The sequence below is a fragment of the Lethenteron reissneri genome, chromosome 10, assembly GCF_015708825.2.
Source record: "Lethenteron reissneri isolate LAM-NWPU_2019-01 chromosome 10, ASM1570882v1, whole genome shotgun sequence".
In the NCBI taxonomy this organism is placed as follows: Eukaryota; Metazoa; Chordata; class Hyperoartia; order Petromyzontiformes; family Petromyzontidae; genus Lethenteron; species Lethenteron reissneri.
This window is the reverse complement of record NC_083788.1, coordinates 8,566,470-8,586,966: the sequence shown is the minus strand read 5'-3', so window position 1 is coordinate 8,586,966 and position 20,497 is coordinate 8,566,470. Positions and strand designations below refer to the sequence as shown.

The 20,497-nt window shown below is 46.2% G+C and overlaps 1 protein-coding gene across 1 annotated transcript; it reads right to left on the bottom strand.

The window, feature by feature from the left end:
• Positions 1-230: 230 nt before the first annotated feature.
• Positions 231-20,231, bottom strand: TRMT1 (tRNA methyltransferase 1). The gene is given in 18 exon segments (XM_061549475.1): positions 231-855; positions 3,618-3,729; positions 4,658-4,777; positions 5,380-5,456; positions 6,135-6,243; positions 6,798-6,883; positions 7,623-7,757; positions 8,724-8,793; positions 9,779-9,862; positions 10,950-11,098; positions 12,638-12,750; positions 14,023-14,138; positions 15,707-15,846; positions 15,848-15,895; positions 16,188-16,315; positions 17,289-17,344; positions 18,920-19,108; positions 20,094-20,231. Coding segments are annotated over 18 exon segments (1,965 nt in total). The 5' UTR covers positions 20,204-20,231; the 3' UTR covers positions 231-732.
• Positions 20,232-20,497: the final 266 nt, after the last annotated feature.

Genomic DNA, 20,497 nt, shown 5'->3' with positions numbered 1-20,497 from the left:
GTGTTTTTTGGAGGGGTGTTGCTGAAAGGTGGATGATGTGTATGCCTATTCATAATAATAATGCCTTTATCCAGGAAGGCCTGAGTCTCAACACTTTTTTCAAGAGTTGCATTTACATGTTTGGCCAATGCAATTCATGATTTGCTTGTTTGAGCACATGTTGCCACACTTTATACAGTACAATTAAGAGGGATAGGAGAATTAATATTTTATCAGGTATTCTTAGACCTATTTTCATTTGAAGTGGCATACAAAATATGAAGGCGGGCACGGCAACACGCGTTTTGCCTTTGGAGAAAATCATTTGAAACTGCCACTTTAAAAAGTTGTACAAAATTACATTGAACACAAATTCAACTTGTAACGCAGCAGACGATAATGTATTGTATTTTCAATGTAAAAGTTTCTAACCTCACGTAATTTTTTTTACGTTACGTAACTTTGAAAGGCCAAATTATACAAATTTGGAAGGAATCTAACCGTCCTAGCATATATATGACGCTTTACACTTCATCATATGAGTTGGTGCAACATAACCTCACCCTCTATCAGTTTATCGGAACTCAAGCAAACGATTTCGGCAAATACAAAGTGTTGTCCCTGATACTTCTTCAGAATGTGCATATATGAAACTGAATGTTTGACATTCGTACTTTACGTGTGCCCCAAAATGATCTTCTCCACAATGCAGATTGTATTTGGTTGGTGTGGTATGATGTGGACAAAGTGCCATCAAGGGTCTGTTTCTCGCTTAGAATCTCTGTGCTCTAGCTCCTCTTGTTGATCTTGCCCAGTCTCTCGGGAGACCTCTTGATCGTGTGAATACTTGCAGTTGTCTCCAAATGTGCAGATGCCCTATTTAAAAAGACAACATTTTCACACATCATGATCAATCCCCTTGCTGCGTTAAGGCCCACGGCCAAGCCATCGCCATCTCAATTTGGCGATACAGTAAAACCTTGGATTGCGAGTAACTTGGTCTGCGAGTGTTTTGCAAGACGAGGTAGGAACTTGGTTGGACAGCGCATTCGTGCACGACAGACAAATATGCACGACAGACAGACAAATAATCCCTGGTGGGCAGTGTGGAACCTGTTGTTCCTACCTGTATAAATGTTCATTTGATAAACGAGCGAGGTCTTGCAATACGAGTAGTACGTATACGCTTTGTCTGCCGAGCGTCACGTGATCACAACTGATATACGAGTGCTTTGGATTACAAACACATTTCCGGAACGAATTATGCTTGCAATCCAAGGTTTTACTGTATATAAACGATCCACTTGGTGCCTGCACACGAGCCTATTTCATCGCTCCATCGCCTAAGTGCTTGTCCAACTGAGAACCACAAAGCGATCGACTGTAGGGGTGGAACGACGTATAGGTTTGTTTGTCCATGGTCGGTTCCAAAGGCCCATGATACATGCATAGCACTGGGCGTTATATTCGCAATCAATGCAAATATATATTTTTTTGCATTTAGGCTATTTGACTAAACCATAATGTACAAATGAGATCTAAAAAAAACAAGGAAATACAAACAAGATGGCAAAAATTACAGTTCATGAATGAACCCACCACTTCTACTTTGCATACATTTTTTCTATGGATTCAAATAAACTAATATCCTTAATACACATTTGCTGGAAGCGTATTTACGTAATTAACGAGTACAATATAAAAAAAAAAAGTTTAACGAACCGATTTTTTGTCAATTATTTTTACTGTTACCAGGTTTCCAAATTGTTTTTTTTTTTTATCAACTTTCATTTATCCAAATGAAAGTTGTTTGTAAAATCTACTTTGAGGATAAACGTGTATACTCAAACAATTGTCCTGATAACAAACTGGATACATGTTTAATGTGCATTTTGGATATAGTGAATGCAAATTAAATCAAAATAAGCTACACGTGACATTTCATCGATTGAATTTTAATTGGGCAACTGTAAATAAACTGCATTTATCACTCTACAGAAATGACGGAAGCACTTGAGAATTCCTTTTTTGGACGAGGGTGAGTTACTCAACTTGCACGAATAATCTTCTTGGTTCTTTCGGTAAAGTCACGTAGAAGGGAAGTAATAAAATAATAAAAATAAAACATAATAAAATAATTCTCACGACGTTTTGGCCACAACAGAGTCTGTTGATAAGACAGCATGTCTTATCGAAAGACATGTTCTTCACCTGAGGACGGCTGCTTGCGTTGTGGCCGAAACGTCGTGAGAATTATTTTATTATGTTTTATTTTTATTATTTTATTACTTCCCTTCTACGTGACTTTACCGAAAGAACCAAGAAGATGAATCCCTGCAGTCACGAAAGCTTTAAATCGAAATTTTGCACGAATAAATTCATTCGAATAAAGCTCATCTCCTGCTTGGTGAAAAGTGGTGAGGGTGGGACACTTCATTAATAATGTTTCATTGTGCGACTGACCTTCAAGCAAAGCCATCAAGACGAGCTTGAGTTTACACGATAGATTATCTTGCAGCAAGCCAACAGATACTAATGCCCATTTTCCAGTCGTACGTTGTCATTTGGTGAACTTCAACATGCCAACTTAAACTATTTTTATTTTACCAGGTATGGCCCACTGAGCTGCATAGCTCTTTTTAAATCCTTTATATTAAGTTCACTTGCTTGCTTGCGCGCTTACGACCGTGCAAATCTTTCGGTCGTTTTTTAACCCACTTCCGTGATCCAATCGAGCTGACATTTTGCACACAGACTCGTGCGTGACAATTTATTTTCGTGAAAAAATTTTTCCTAAATTTTACACTTTATAGGAAATTTTTTTTTTTCATATTTAATTTAAAATACCAATGTGATAAAAATAAAACTCTTACTCAAGAAAAACAGAAATGAATAATAAAATAAAACCGATGCCAGGCATATAAAGGATTTATAGTGAAAAACTTTGTTTTTACGGTTTAATTTTTAAAATCCTTTATATTAAGTTCACTTGCTTGCTTGCGTGCTTACGACCGTGTAAATTTTCGGTCGTTTTTTAACCCACTTCCCGTGATCCAATCGAGCTGACATTTTGCACACAGACTCGTGCGTGACAATTTATTTGTGAAATTTTTTTTCTAAAATTTTCCACTTTTTGGGAGAAAAAAAATTCATATTTAATTTAAAATACCAATGTGATAGAAATGAAACTCTTACTCAAGAAAAACAAATGAATAATAAAATAAAACCGATGCCATGCATATAAAGGATTTATAGTGAAAAACTTTGTTTTTACGGGTTACTTTTTCAGAATCAACTGACCACATGCGAGCTCAACGAAGTGGCTTATAACGTGGAAATTTTTAGCCAAAAACGCAAGTTTCTAAATAGAGGGAAAAACCGGAGGACCCTGACAAAAATCCATGCGACCACGGGGAGAGAGAACATGCAAACTCCAAATATACAGGCGTTGGCGTCGGGATCGAACCCATGACCTGTATACCAGGCAAGGTAGTTAACATCTCGCGAACATGTGACGCCGATGTTAGCACGCCTCTGGTTCTGCAGTAAGAAAAATAAACAGCTTGTGCCTTGAGCTGCACCAGGCTGGCTGTACACAACTCGGTAATACATTGGACAAGAAGCGTGAGAGTTCTTACCTTTTTGAATCTCTTGCAGGGAAAGGCTTTGAGACTTGGGTCGCTATAGGTCGCCTTCCTCTTGCCTTGCTGCCTCTTTCTCTTGTTTTCTTCAGACTCTTGTATGCCTCCCCTTCAGCACATAAACAATATTCATCACCATTGGCCATGAAACACTGCTGGATGATGGCCTCCCCCCCCCCCCCCCCAAGCCGTTGCCATCTCTGGAACAGGGCCAAGAGGTGCTTTTATCTGAATCATACAAGATCTGTGCTTATGCAAGGTGAACGGATATATATCATGTTATCAATATTCACTCAAATATGAATGGATGACGGACCTCAATGCCGTGGGAGTTAATGACCATACTTCACCACCCTGGTCAGTGTGGGTTGGGGAAGGCCGGGAGCTTGAGATGTGGGAGCAGAGAAGCGCCACGGGGCATTGTTGAAGTTTGCTGCACTGCCTACCGTGTGGTGGCAACACCGCATTAACGTTGTGCTCGTCACACACAAAGTGCTTGCCACAAATGGACCACGATACCTTGCCAATCTCGTGAAGGAGCATAAACCATCACGCAAACTCAGCTCATCCTAGCAGCAACGGCTAGCTTTTGGCTCGCTGTCAAGCAAAGACGATCACCGCATCACGTGTTTTCAGATGCGCTTCTGCGGCCGTCTGGAAAGCTCTTCTGATATTAGGAAGCCACTGGAGCTATGCACTTTTACATATAGATTGAAAATTCATTTATTTAAAACTGCTTGTTTTTCGTTTGTTGTCCTTCTCCCGCATATCCGATTAGCACGGTTGGCTACGTCCGGCGCGAAATAAGTTCAACATCCATCCCCCGCGGATGTCTATGACAACCTCCTGTGTGTACGTGGCGGTCGCCAATCCAAGCAAGCACTAGACAGGCTTGACCATTCTTACATTCAGAAATCTGGTGAGATCGAGCACATTTCCAGTCATACCGTCACGACGCAACATCACAGTTCTAACAGTCGTATACTTTTTTTAACCATCGGCTGCGAAGAAAATACACCCTTGGCGACAACACTCACCCAGGTTTGGCTCGTGCCTTTGGACCCCAGTTTGGCAACGGATTCTCCTGAAATCGCTTGAGGCCTTTGCGACGAGAGATGGGATTCGCATCTTCCCGCAGAGTGAAGCACGCTTCGAAGCTGGAAACGCGCACGCGCGCACACATGGGGGGGGGGGGGCCTTGTTTGTCAAACAGGAAAACGGAGCAAATCCCCTCGCTGACCGCACAGCCCCCTTGTCCGAGGACACTCGCTGCGACACCTAACGTTTCATCCAAATCGCTGGGGACTGAGATGGTATTAGAGGCAAGCGGTCGGCAACCTGCGGCTCAGGAGCGGCTTGCGGCTTTTTAAGGACTGCTTCGTGACGTTGTTCGCGTGCATTGCGGCTCTTGAAATAGAGGGTTTTTTTTTTTTACCAAATTCGACGAAAAAAAATCCCTTATTATTTTGGTTGCCAACCCCCCTGGTTTAGGTGGATATGCAAAAACAGTCGGGATACATAAACATATGTGGAAAATGACGAAATGACAATGGGAAAATGATTTGCTGTACTTTACAAAATGAATAATGCATTGCTGCACGTGAAACATTTGCATTTGTGAACCATCCACTGGAAATTACCATTTCAAAAAAACACATATTGGACTGCAGGCGTTTAAATTGGTCGGAGCAGATATGCGCGCTATAGCCCTGAACTCCACTACAAAATAAATATATTCCAACGGCATCGTATGTTATACCTTGCTGGCTTCTTGAGAATTTGAAACCCTGGCATTGTTTCCAATAGCCTCTCCTTCTTTGCAGGCCATTTCTTTTCCTGTTCATGAACACACGCACATCACATTCACCATTTAATACGTGTACGGCCCCCGTTTGTCGATCCACGCCGTGCGGGTCCGTGTGTGGGGGGCGGGGGCTGTGATTGGACCATACTTCACCGCACTGGGCACAGAGGCTTGGTAATGGCGGCAGGTGGGGGGAGCATACACGTGGAGACATAGAAGTACAGCGCAGTAATGAATGTTGCTGCGCTGCACCTCCGCTTGCCACCACGTAGCTCTGTCGCTGTTTGACGACAAGCTGGCATGCAGGCGGTCACCCAACCGGAAGCCATCCAGGTTTTAATCCTGCTTGGCTTCTGAGATCCGATGTGATATCGGTTAAATTCTGGATCACGTGTTCATATTTAATAACCGTGAGTAAACGCGTACTCGCACAGAGTGGGCGGTGGTGGAGGGCTACATAGCTTTAATCGTCATTACACCTCCACAAACTAACCCAAAGAGAAACCAACTGCGCATCGCGTAAGTGCTTTATTGCAAGAAGAATACGGAAATTATTGTGCGTGTGAAAAAAACACAATACAATTCAATTGAAGAGAAGTGCTTTTTGTGTTCACTTTGTTGTCCTTCCCCTGCACCTCCGATGAACGCACTTGGCTACGTACGGTGCGCGAAAGAGGTTCAACGTGCATATACACATACGCGGTACTCACCCAGCCACGCATGATGTCCCAGATGACGTGCGGGGGTGCGTCGGTCTTGATCGCATTCTTACATGCGTGTGACAAGGAGACTCTGTATCCCGCGTGCAGTACTGCGGACCTTAAAAAAAACACACACGCAAACAGAATGGACTTTAAATGTTGAAAATTCGTCGGCTGTCTGTCCGGGTGGCTCAGAGGTCACAGCGTTGAGCTGACACCGCGACTGCCAAGAAGCTGGGTTTTAAATCCAGGTTTCGTTCCGCCTGCGACGATACCGGGTTCTCAAACGTAGTGAGTTGATGATCTCAGCCCTGGGTCACGTTCAGAATCGTAATCTTTATCCTGGAGGAGTCTTTGAAGTTCTTTTTCACAGATGTCCAGTCAGAAAGTCACGTTACTCTCTGTGGCAGGATAAGTGAGAAAGTGCTGCGCCACTATTGTGTGGATCAGAGGTCACTTGAAAGGAATTTCGGAGGTAGCTCTGTGACCCCTGCTTCAGCCAGCCATTCTCCAACAAATGGGTTGCACTGCTGTGTAAAGAAGAGTTGTAAATGGGATTCTGGTGTGCGGGTTCGTTGAATTAACGACATCCATTAAATGGCACCTACGGGATCTTGTTGGGTGACCAAACGGACCCGCTCCATCTTGTTGCAAGGTCCAGTTGGCTGTTACCTGAACTCCAGCAAGGAGGGGGTGTTGCATCGAATAACGCTGCTCAGTTGATCCAACCCATAATACAGCGGGCAGTCTTGGAGTTCCTGAAATAGAATGGCAACGTATAAAAACGATGTCTCCAACAAAACATTGACGTCCATTCGTCAATTTCTGGACGACGGCCTCCCCCACGCCGCATCGGGTTATATGGCCGTTTGACCATACTTCACCGCGCCGGTCAGTGAAAGGGGGTGGAGCGGAGGGGCTGCGATCAGTTCCGATAGCGCTCGCGTCAGCAACGTTAAAACGGGAATGGAACTCGTGCCACCCATTTCATAGCGCAGTGCGAAAACCACTGCGCCACCGCTCCACTCTCCACTAGACACATTGCTCAAATAGAATCTTAGAAATCATTTGGCGCAAAACTGATTCAAATTCAGTATTTCGTCATTATTTACGAGGGAGGATCCGTTTCGGAGATGCTCGTGAATGGGATATTTAGCGGATGATATTGGCCTACGAATATCGTACACGCAACGCCTGCAGATGCTTCCAAAGCTTCGGGAAGATCTCTCTCTCATCACTTCATCTCTCATCGCTTCATCTCTCATCACATTCTCGCTCATCGCTCTATTCCATCCACTTTCTTTCTCTCTCGAGACGCAGTCGTGTAGAGTTCCAGATGCGATTCGCGGAAAGCCAAGTCCGCGAGTAACGAGGCAAGGCTCCACAGATCCCTTCTGAAACACCGTCAGCTTAATCTATCTGGTGCACCAATTTGAAATCAACAAGCAAAGTATGGCCAGCTTGATTACAATTTATCACAAAATCTATTTGTTTTACCTCAGTGACAACTGCCAGCATTCCAATTATTCTGTCGGACGTTTTGAAGCGTGTCCTGTTCGCTTCTACGGCTGATATGATCTTCTGGACGTAGTTGATATCGTGTATGGCGCCTGTCCAGATGGGCCCTCCGAGCTGGCAAACAGAAACGAGGCGTGAATATCAATGTGGGCATTTCCAAAAACACAGCCATTTCCATGTCAAACATGTCCTCCGTCCGTGCAGCTGCATTTGCCGAGCAACGGTGACGCACGTGGCCCAGAGGTCGCAACCGGGTACCCGATACCCGTACTGTACCGGATACCCGGCTACCCGTACCCGGCCGGGTACGGTTACGGGTAGCCGTTTGCGACCCTGGTGCGGCCGGGTACGGGTACGGGTAGGCCGTGAGTCACTGGTGAGTAGCCGTTTCTCACTCATTTCGGGTAGGGTACGGGTAGGGAACGGGTACCCGTACCCGGCCGGGTACGGGTACCCATTTGCGACCCTGGTGCGGCCAGGTACGGGTAAGGAATCAAAACCCGTTTGCGACCTCTGACGTGGCCTGAAATCTAGCGGTGTGGAGGCGAAGGTTGGTGGACTGCGCAAATGTTGTTAAACTCCCTGTCCCTTGGGTGTCAAGGAGTCCTGGCTCGCCAGGAGAAGGCGGTACAGCAAGCGTAGACTAATCTCCATCTAATCTTGATTTGAAGCTTTCGTGACTGCAGGAATCCATACTCTTTGGTTCTTTAGGTAATCTCCATCTGTGTCATCTGCATGGGATAGTGTTGCCCCTGGGATGTGTGCGTTTTCTCCTGATACTCCAGCTGCCTCCCACATGTAAACATGCATCCATTGGCCAATAGATAACATCTACAGCAGGGGTCGGCAAACTAAGGACTGCTTCGTGACGTTATGCATTACAGGTCTTGAAATTTTGAGTTTTTACCGAATTCTAAAAAAGTGGCCATTCTTGTTATTTTGATTGCCAACGCATGATCTAGATTTCCACAGAGCTTGAACCCTACTGGGTCGTGACGTCTCGGGCGTTGCCGGCTGGTAAACGAACATCATTCGACGACAGAAATCCTCCACAATTTAAGCGTTTGAAGCACCACTCACGTGGTGCCGCTGTCCACAGTTCTCACAGTTGGGTCCCATGGGCGGCCCGGTGGCTGCTGTGAACTTCAGCCTGTCAAGATGGCAACAACAATGTGGAAGCGGTGAAAAACCCCAACAGAGAGGTTAACCCCCCTCCCCCCGACGTTAACTCAAAAGGCTGGAATTGGTGAGGCTCTCTGGGGTAACTGGACACGGCAGCCCATGTGGAGTGATACGACAGGAAGACCAGCTGGCAGGGAGATACGCACATCGTAATTCAAGCTGCAGATAAGAATGACAATGGGACCCGTTGTGCACTTTGAAACACCCCAATTTTATACCCAACTAGAACCCATCCCCCCCCCCCCCCCCCCCCCCCGCTTGTGGTTCCGACTCAGTGGGACAAGTGAGCTTATTTTCCCCCTCTCCCCTAACCCATGTGCTGTGTTCGGGCTTTTTCTCCCCGTGAAATTTCTGGGCCCCCTTCCATTTTTACTGCTCGCGTTCTGGCCCGGGGCACTTGTCGAATAATAATAAATTAATAAAAAATATATTTTTTTGTACATTTCTAATAAACTAATAAAGAAATATTGGTTGTATGGTTATAATAAATACGGGTGTTCACATTAATACGTTTATAATAAATAAATAAAATATTGTAATTGACTGTTTTTGCGATCAATTATTCAAGCCCCTTTGAAACTGGCGGCTGCCCCCGGTATCCTGCCTCCCGTCTGCCCTAAAGAGAAACCCCCAAGCCAAGCCCAGCGCGACGCAGCTGACGATGCCGATGATGTCACCAAACCCCACCCATCACCTCCAGTCCAGCGGCACACACGGAAACAGAAGGACTAGTTTCACATCATCAGAATGAGAAACTTGCTCATTGTTATCTATTACAACTCTGATAGCACTGTTTAGTGGCTAGGCTATTTGATATCCAGGGCCTCTGGACCCCCCCCCCCCCGTCCTCAGCGATCGCAGAACAAAAAACAATTTGACAATCGATTACTTAATGGGATAGCCCACCTTGACGTACACTCAACACGAACAACGCAATGCGTGCGTGACCTTACCCGCTATTGTGGGCCGTGGATTTTCCCATTGGTTGCAGGTGAAACGAGCCACACCCAACACAGTTGTACACAAGGGCCTGCTTGCTGCAAGAGGAAACGCAACCGATTATAATCGGGATGCGATATTCGAACATCACCGCAGTTGAATCATACAATCAATCCATCTTTATACTGTTAAGAACCACCTGGTTCCACCAGCCCACAGGGGATTATTGTGTCCGTCCGTCGTGCATCCAAAATGGGAGGGGTGGGGCTGGGTGGAGAGGGGAGGGGCTGGGTGGGGAGGGGAGGGTCGGGAGGGGCTGAGTGGGGAGGGTGGGGCTGGGTGGGGGGTGGGAGGGGTGGGGCTGGGTGGGGAGGGGAGGGGCTAGTCACCCCGTGGTGCCCTTATAAAACTCAACGTTTAACCTACTCACGCCGGCTTGTACCCGCCCTCACAGTCGGGCATATTTGCGAAATAAACCACGCCGCCGTTGACCCTGGCCATTGACCGAACAACCCAACGTTCCTACCAGCTCCCTCCACAGGAATGTGTTTTTACGTGCTAATGCCGCCCCCTAAATAACACAGGCATCAATCAGTGCACATTACAGCAGAATGGGAACGGTACGGGGGGGTGGGCACGGAGCAACAGGAATGGAAAAAGAAACCAGCTAACACCTTTACTTTACATTTTCTCTGGGCCGTACGAGTGTTCAATTGTTAATTATGGATTATGCCGTTGTTATTGTTGTCGGCCTGTAACTTCCCACTGCTGGGAAAAAGGCTCCCCCCCCCCCCATATCTATATCTAAATCGCCTCAAGCCTCCCATATGTCACGCAACTTTTGTGTGGCCACTCCCACTCTGAACAACTCCCCGCCCCTCGCTGCCCGCTGTAAAAACAGACGCCGCTCCGTGTAGCAGCATCGAGGACCTGATGTAACCTCTTCCTCCCCATCCTTATCTCTCCTGACCCATTACTCCCATATTTCTATTCCTTGTCCACCCTTTTTCTCTTATTTCCCATTCTTTCTCTTCTTTCTCCACGCATTATATCCTTGACTTTACTCCTCTTCCGATGATGTGCCACGGCTAGAAGGCCCCCCCCCCGCCCCCACCCCCCCCCCCGGGGTTGTTTTTAACCCTAGGCCGTGGTGCGGCGTCGATTCCAAGGTTTTGGTACGTTTACCTTGCCGACATTTTGACCTTGGCTTGGCCGGAGAATATGCGGACGAAGACCCGGATGTAGAAGTCGGCGCTGATGGCCAGCAGAGGCACGATGTAACGGTGGTAGCGGTTGGAATGCAGGTCAAGGCAGTGCAGTATTATTCTGAGGGCCTGTAGCCACAAAACGACACGACACTCGTGTCTTAGGCCAAGACCGTCGAAGCATCAAACCGCGTATCATGCCAGGCGAACGGTTGAAACAATGGGCACATTTCGTGTTGTTATCTCCGAGTGTTAGAGACACAGAAGGAAGCATTCGCTCTTGGAAGGTCAACGCGGCTTTAAAACAATAACAACACCATAAGGCGCACAGTTACAGGCAGCCATCTTCTCTATGAGGTATTCAATGTCTGGGCCCTCCTCTAGCAGGCGCCCCTCACCCCCTATATAGACATAGGAAGCCACTGGAGCGAAGCACTTTCAAATCTAGATTTAAAACTCATTTCTTTACAACTGCTTTTTGTGTTTAATTTGTTGTCATTCCCCCCGCAACCTCCGATTAGCACGGTTGGCTACGTACGGTGCGAAAGAAGTTCAGCATTAATTTGTGACCATCTGAGGTAACGCACAAATTCATATGCCTTCGTACCCCGATACAGCACATTACTGTAATCTATCCCATCTCAGCCTACCCAGCAGTATTAATGCGTATGCCAGCTAGCCAATCGGCAGGTACGCGTTTGGTGGGGTGAAGCGTGGGTAATCCCGCCTGTTGCAAGACGTCTGGCCGGCGGGGAAGAGTAGGCCAATAACCCTTTCAGAGGGGGCACTCGAAGGCTCTCCTGGAGTAGAGGGCCCTTCTGCCAGCAGTGGTGTGAGTGAGCAACTGAAGGGCTTTACATTTAGAATCAACGTGGATTTGGAGTGTTTGGCCGCTATAAATGTCCACGTGATAAGCCACTTCCGTGAGCTATCATTTGTGGCCCGGGCGCTTCTGAAATGTAAGCTAGTAAACGGTAGGTTTTACCTGATAACATAACAAACATTTTTCTTGGTTCTTTCTGTAAAGTCACGTAGAAGGGAAACAATAAAATAAATATAATACAATAAAATTCTCACGACGTTTCGATTGCAACACAATCAATCATCATCATTGTTAAGTTTTAGTTTTATTTTGTTATTGATCCGTTTCCTTTTCCTATGTTTTGCGCTCCTGTCATGTTTTGTATTGTTTGTTGTTATAACGTTCTGACCCCGTGCCCCCCATCTGTGGAAAAAAAAGCTTCATAGTTCATCGGATTCCTCCAGTATTAAAGATTATGATTCTGACCTTAACATATGACTGCATCAAAACTAATACAACTATAAAAAACTATTTTTATTTTACCAGGTAAGGCCCACTGAGCTATACAGCTCTTTTGCAGAAGCAACCTGGCCACAAATGATAGTTCAGTGAAGTGGCTTGTCACGTGCAAATTTAGAGCAGCCGAATACTCTAAACGCACGTCGATTCTAAACGTGGACGGAAAAACCGGAGAACCCGGAGAAAAATCCACGTGAGCACGGGGAGAACACGCAAACTAAAAACATGCACGTGTCAGGCTCGGGATCAAATCCACGACCTCCTGCGTACCAGGCGAGGGAGTTAACATCTCGCCACCGCAGCCCCACTAGGGAGAACTTGACGAGTGGAGGCAGGCGTCACTTTACCATTTCGTGGCAGAACTTGGCTTTGAGCGACATGGAGCCGTACTTGGAGTAGCAGGTTTCTCCGCTGTTCCCAGCCATGACGGCCATGTCCGTGCAGGTCACGCACAGTAACCCTGAGGGGGGCGGCAAAAGGTCACACGGTAAAAATAAATTTTCATCCCCACCCCTCCCTTTCACCCCCCCTCCTCCCCTCCCTTTTCTTTTTCCTCCCCACCCACCCCATCCTTCCCCTAGAGGGTTATCGAGTTAAGGAAGTAGACACCAGGGATGCAGAGTCACGTAGGTAAAAAGTAAAATGAAATAAAAAATATAAATCACGACATTTCGATTGCAACACAAGCAATCGTCATCAGGTGTGAAAATCACAGCTAGAAACATTTTCTAGCTGTGATTGCTTGTGTTGCAATCGAAACGTCGTGATTTATTATTTTAGTTTTTATTTCATTTTATTTTTCAGCTATGTGACTTTACCAAAAGAACCAAAGAGTATGGATCCTTGCAGTCACGAAAACTTCAAATCTAGAAAGGGATGCAGAGTTTATTGATATGTAGATAGACAGGTTGAAAACTAGAAAACGTTGGTAATAATCATTGTGCTTCGCTTGTGTCCATACTGGTGTCAATTCCCATACAATGCCCTGTGTGTACCAATAAAAAATACATTTGGGTAAAAAATAAGGTTTTCATTTGAAGTAAAGCATGCGATGCAAACGCTACTTTTATAAGGTACCTGACACAGGTCATACAGTCAACTCTCGATCATCCGGGGTAATGGCAAGGGGAGGGGCAAGGGGGGAAGTGGCAATGGGGAGGGGTATTTGGGAGGGCTGGAGATTGGGAGCTCATTTGGGGGGGGGGGGGATAATGGGGGGAGTGAAGACTGAGACCAAGCATGAGCACGGACAATGCAAAAGGTTCACAAAGCAGGATATGTAAGACCCATGTATTGCTTAGAATGGGGGTGGGGATATAGAAATGCGTTCGTGTTTTGTTGATGACAGCAATCGGTCACCAAAAGTCACGAGGGGCTGCACAGTTTACATAAAAAAGCATCGGAATACCGCACGTTATATTTTTCGACGTGTTTTATATTTTTTACCCGCAACCACGGTTTATCCGCAACGCGGAAAAACCAGCTGAAGGCCGCTGCACTTGGTAATTCAGGCCGTCACACAAGCAGCTGTGGACATCCGAGCTCCGTGCCTCCCGAGTTCGCAATTGAGCAACAGCTTTGTCCATTTTGAGAAATTTGCGCGCGTGACAAGATATTTTATGATCATCATCATTATTACGTTGAGGACACACTGTATCCCGTGACGCTGTACTCACTCTGGTGCTGTTGTCACAACGTGTGTTTAGATGCCCGCCAAAGCGACCACACTTACCGCCTTCATTCACAGACTGAACGGCTGCGTCCAGAAACTGGACGGGACTCCCGTACGGGTCCAGGTCCACCACATCGAAGCTCTCCTTGTGATTCTTGCTCTTGTACATCAACATGCTGAAGCGAGACAGGTCCATTAGGTGTAAATCCATCATCATCATTTATTTATCCCAGGAAAGCCTCATGAGTCTAAAGACTCTCTTCCAGGAGGGTTCTGGAATGACTCTCTTCCAGGAGGGTCCTGGAATGACTCTCTTCCAGGAGGATTTTGGGATGTTTGGCCAACGGCATTTTTAAATAAGGAGCGTTCTGCTGGGATGGAAACCGGTGTACCCGGAGAAAATCCACCACACGCATGAAGGGGGTAATATTGAAACATCTGTACCGTTTGTTTTCATGAACCCACTTGCTGTACTAAAAGCTTTTGTCCACCTCACAGCCCATTGGGCTTTGGAGTTTCACGAATCTGCGTGATCCATCGGCTAATGGTGGAACAACGCACGGGTGCAGTGAGACTGTGGCCACTTTACACTGCAAAGTAAAATGTGCGTAAGCTCACACTTGCTACTTTAAGTTTCCCAAATGCGTGACACCCAACACCAGAACCAACACATACCAGGTACGCTACACGTTGTAAGAAGCTGAGAGTAAGTCCAAAAATATATAATTGTTGTACTGTAATTATATGCTCCCACACATCTACGCTCTCCTTTTTCGTCAACCCGTGCACTGACCAGCATGGTGAAATCTGGGAAAATAACTCCCACTGCACACATGGTGTGGGGAAATTACTCATCCCAAAGTGAAAAACAAACGGCTGGACATTTACAACATACAAAACACTTAAGCTATACCAAATGCATCGACGTGGGCATCGAGCCTAACAAGATCGTGTGATATTTTTCATAAATATATATAAATTCACTATCGCACTCCCTTTGGCCACGATAAAGCTGTGCGTGAATAAAAACCACGCGTTGCATGAGGTGCAGGTTCTACTTAACTTTGGAAATAAAAATTACCGAATCAGAACACTTTACTGTATGTTGGATGAATCTGAAAAATCCCATAATCTGGCCGAGATATGAATCTTCATATCCAACATTTTTTAATTTTTTGTCTCAAATCTATCTGAAGGTATGCCATCACAGGAAATGACGAGACATGGCATCAAATGTAGCATCGGCTATGTACACATAGTTTTTTCGCACAGTGCGTCGCCAACTGCGCTAATCAGAGTTGCGGGCTTAGAATCGAAATGTGGCGACATCACTTTACTTGTGCGAAGACATTAAATGATATTACAGTAAAGCCAAGAAAAGACCCAAAATTGTCCTTAAAAATATGAAATAAAACAAAATGTAAAATCCGAAACTCATCCCTAATACCTATTATTTAACTTGAAAGCTCAACTATTCTCCAATGCCCATTCCCTTCCTCTTCCCTCCCCTCGCCCCTCCACTCCTGCCGATCCCTCCCCTGCCCTTTCATGACCCTCACATGCCCTCTGTTACAACCCTTGCACTGCTCCTGCCATCTAAATCACTCGGTTTTGTTACCGCTTGTTATCTATGTTATGAACCTCCTTGAGCCAAGGCGCTCTAAATATTAAATGAGATATAAATATTAAATTAGATACGCTATAATGATCGACTGTGAATAGCACACCGCCGTGGAGAACCCACCTTGCATCTGAGTAACTCGCGGTTACAAGATGCTGCACTTGGTTCATCTCAATGTTCTTGTTAATGGCGGCGACGGCGTCTTTTGAGAAGTCATTAGTGATGATGCTCTTAATGCCGGGGATTTCCTTGGCAAATCTGATAGGATCGCAAACCAGACGCTGCCAGGGCTTCCAAAACCTTGACTCCTTCCTGTAGATAAATTCAATACAAATCATCATCATAATCATCATCAGCCACAACAAGTCCACTGCCGGATGAAGGCCTCACGAACCCATCATCATCTCTCGCTAGTTCTGCGATTTAGCAACCATCTAGCATTTTCAAAAGAGCCGATGTCATCATTCCATCTCCACGGCGGTCGTCCCTCAGACGCATTCCGTTCTTTTCTTCTGGTTCCGTTCCGATGACGTACGTGTACGTGTGGGGTTAAACGCAGGTGGTTCCGCCAACGGTAACGGTAATCGGGCCGTAGCGCGCGTACCTCACACCTGACGCCCACGTACGCTTGCTTCTCGGCATCTTGTGGAGAGGCGGCCGACACGCTGCCCGGGCTTTCAGGCCCATCGCTCAGCGACACGACCACTCGGCTCTCTTCACCCGGCACCACCACTGAAAGAATAAACACTTCCATTTAAATAACCTTCTTCCCAACAAAAATAGCACATAGTATTGGTGGGAGCACCCACGGCCCAAGGGACGGATTAGCAGAGGTGGGACAAAGTCATTGTTATGCAAGTCCAAGTCGAGTCTCAAGTCATCAAATTCATGACTCGAGTCTGACTCGAGTCCAAGTCACATGACTCGAGTCCACACCTCAGAGGTGGGACAAAGTCATTGTTATGCAAGTCCAAGTCGAGTCTCAAGTCATCAAATTCATGACTCGAGTCTGACTCGAGTCCAAGTCACATGACTCGAGTCCACACCTCTGCGGATTAGCATGCAAATTCATTTCATGCGGTCCATGACTTCATTCCGTACGACCTGCGAATTAACTTAATATAGTGGGCGACTACATTTCATATGACCCACGTACATTTTCTAAGGCCACGAAAGTTTTAGATGCCATACCATACAGTGAGCATACATTTTAAACAAAACCAGGCAGCCGCCCGAGATAAGAACTTCCGACTTATGAACATCCACACTTACGAACAAACTGCCATAAGGTGTTATTATTTTTAACCATTCGACCTGCGAATGTTAGGTCGTACTTGTGAACCGAACTCCGGGACTATTTTGTTCAGCGGAGCGATCCTCCGCGAGGTGTAATGAGTTCCAGCATCCCGTGCGATGCACAACAACGGTGAACCGTTCGGCGTCGAGTTTAACAATGCTCCCCTCTTTTGTTGAACCACAATACAATTTTATAACACTGACCGTATGTACAATTAAATATTGAGTCCCGATACACGAACAAATCGACTTACGAACGGGACTCAGGAACGTAACTAGTTCGCAAGTCGAGGACTGCCTGTGCAAAGGTATTCTCCGCAAGTACATTTTAAAATGTAACAATGTGATGAAAGTTGTACTGCCTGCACACTCGATATCTACATCAACTTTTTGCAGCCTCCACGTGTACCTCTGATGTGTCTCTCGTGAAGGCGTTCCCTTATGAACTCTGTAACAACAGCAGACCTGTTCAAACAGGAAATTGCACAGGTTGTGCCAGTTACTTAAGAGTATGCGGTTAATAAACAAATTATAAATAAAAGTACAGTATTCATTTCATGACAACTTTTAGAATTAGTTTCAACATGACATTAGCCCAAAATATCAGTCTATTATATTGTTTTCTTTAATCAGGCCATGTTAATGATGAGTATGGAACAATGTTTTTATTTGTGCTTGTGCACTACTGCCAATACAGTCCCTTGATATTTTTTGTTCAACAAGATTGTCCTATTTTACCCTGTTCCCAAAGTTCACCTTTAATAACCACTTCATCTTGCTTGCTATTTATATGTTAGCTATTGTACCACTTATACAATGTAATAACAAAATAATTACAGCCCTTCGTCACTGCTGGACAATGGCCTCCCCACGCCATATTGGTCATGGGATTTGTGTGACCATACTTCACCACGCTGGTCAGTGCGGGTTGATGAGAGGAGGGTGACCCAGGACCAGTTCAGATATCACTCTACACTTATGTTAACGATGGATGGGAATCAAACTAAGGTTGTCGAGTTCATAGTGCAATACCCTAACATCTACACCACTACTCCAGGAGAGTATTTTGCCCACAACTCAATTATAAAAGAAAAGGTGCAGCCCTGAAACTTATTGCTCAAGCCACTTGCTCGTGGTAAGGCCTCCACAATAAAGAATCTCTAGAAAGCAACTCTTAGAGCAGTGGTTCTTAACCTGGGGTGCACGCACCCACCAGGGAGTGCGAGATGACCTTTCTGGGGGTGAGAGACATGCCAGATTTGTTTAGAAGGTAAATAATCGAAAACACAAATTAAGCACAGGCGTACAACTACTTTGTTTCATCAAACCTATGTACTTATTAAAATTATAAAACATTTCACGATTTAACCGTTGCAAGGCTGCAGTAAAGGTTAAGAACCACTGTCTTAAGAGGAAACTTGGCCTACGCTTCCACACTGGCCAGACACCATGGAAGAGGTGGGGGTCCCCACACTTTACCCCACCACACATGACCTGCCGATCGATTGTGGTGCACCTACTTATACTGCTGGGTGGACAGAGGCAGGGGAGAATTTAATAAACTTGAACCATTGTAATTGTTTTTTACCATTCTATCTGGCAACAAAAACTGACACCTTTTTACAAGGAGTCATGTTTGCATAGACCGCAATACCTGCAGTCATAATACAAACAAAAGACATAACTCTGATAATGTGCACTGTCCTTGAAGTTGATTGGTCCACACCTGAGACAGCTTTCCTTAGAGCCTAGCCTCACATGGGTTGGACCAGATGACGCCAAAAGGCGCACAACTCAAAGACAATGCACCATCAGAGTATGAGAGCTCGGGGCCAGCATCTACACTATGGGAACCTCATTTGCCATTGTTTCAGCTGCCGCATCACCTCTAGATTGAGTGCTATGACATCGTGGCAGCACACCGAACACGATTGTGATGTCGGGCAAATCCACATCCGTAAAAAAAAGTGCTTTCTAGCTCATCGGATTCCTCCAGTGCAAATACATATTATGATTCCGACGCGGATGTAATGTACTTACGTAATGTCCCGATTAAATTCCTGGACGGGATTGTAAAACACTTCGCTTAAGTTCGGGAAGAAAATTCGTGCTTTCCCCTCTGAGATGATTGATCCGGACGTCCCAAGGTCCGCCTCTTCACAACTCTTCTTGGGCTCGATCTCAGCAGCGTTGGACTCGGGCGTTTCATGCGATGTTGTTGTTGCCATTCTGCACACAGGAGTTGAAAGGTGAAAAGTTTGTTTTTGTCACCTGACATACAATCGGTCGCTTTTACAAACCAGATCTTGAAAGCAGCTGTTAAGGTCGGGTGAGGCCAAAATTGGTTTCGGTAGATTATGTCCCACGAAGGATTTCTAAGCGGTTACACGACAATTATTGGGTTGGCCCGCTTGTGGTGGGGTAGAAAGTATGCGTATAATCACACCTCTTCAATAATCTTTGGCCAGCGTGGAAGAGTAGGCCAAATGCCCTATAAGGTGGGCTTCTTAAGAGCTCCGTCCAGTGGAAAGCCCCTCTGCCCAGTAGTGTCGTAAGCAAGTAAAATGTACGGCTGCAGAGCGGGTGGGAAAGTGCTTCCACTCCTTCCTGTGTACACCAGAGATCACTTAAATGTATCTCGAAAGTAGCTCTGGGATATCCACTTCCGTGGGACGCTAACATACAGGGCTGCGCTGCTCTTACAGAGATCCAAGTGGAGTATTCGTCTCGTAACACGATGCCAATAGCAACATACAATATAACATTGCCAAAATGTTAAATATTCATTTAAAGTGTCGTAAACGTATTCGGTACGATTGATCAACACATCAGCCAATAACAATGGCCCAAAAATGATTATAATGTGCGTATATGAAAGGCGACTGTTTCGGGCTTTGGCCCTTTTCCACGGCGTAAAAAAACCCTTGTAAAATGTGCCGTTACGTTGTAACACATTCCCAAACATCTGCATTCAACACACAAAAAACCACCCCACATGGGAGGAGTGAGGGGGGGTGGGCGGGGAGCAATGATACGGTCTGCCAGATCGCACGTGCGCACCTAAGAAAGCAAGCCCCGTGCAACGCGCGCTACTGTAAGAAGAAGGGCCACATCGCCCAACCACCAAAGCCACCACCACCACCATCAACAACAACAACAACCACCACCACCCCAGCCGTCACGCGTGTGAGCCCGGCACGAACGCAACGCTCACCCAGAGACGGAGAGAGGCGGCGGTGGAGGTGGAGGCGGCGGCGTGCGGAGAGGGACGCGATGGAGGAGCGTCCTCGGCAGTGCCGACGCGAGACGGCTGCCCCAGTGCATGGGGCGAAGCGACCCCCACGTGCAGGAAGCAGAGGGCGGAGGGGGGGGGGGTCACCCGGAGACGTCATCAAGCCGCGCCGCGGGGCCCTGTTCGCTCTGTGGGGTGGGTAGGGTGGGTGGGGGTTGTGGTGGCACCGCTGATGAGACCCTGACACGTGGAAACCGGTCCGGCTGTGTTTGGAGAGATGTTGAGGCAGTGTACGCTGTGACTCAATTGTCATGAAGAGGGAACTTCGTTGGCTGTCATCACTGGCAGTTTATCAGTGTTGGCTCCAGCAAGGCTGGCTCTGCTGA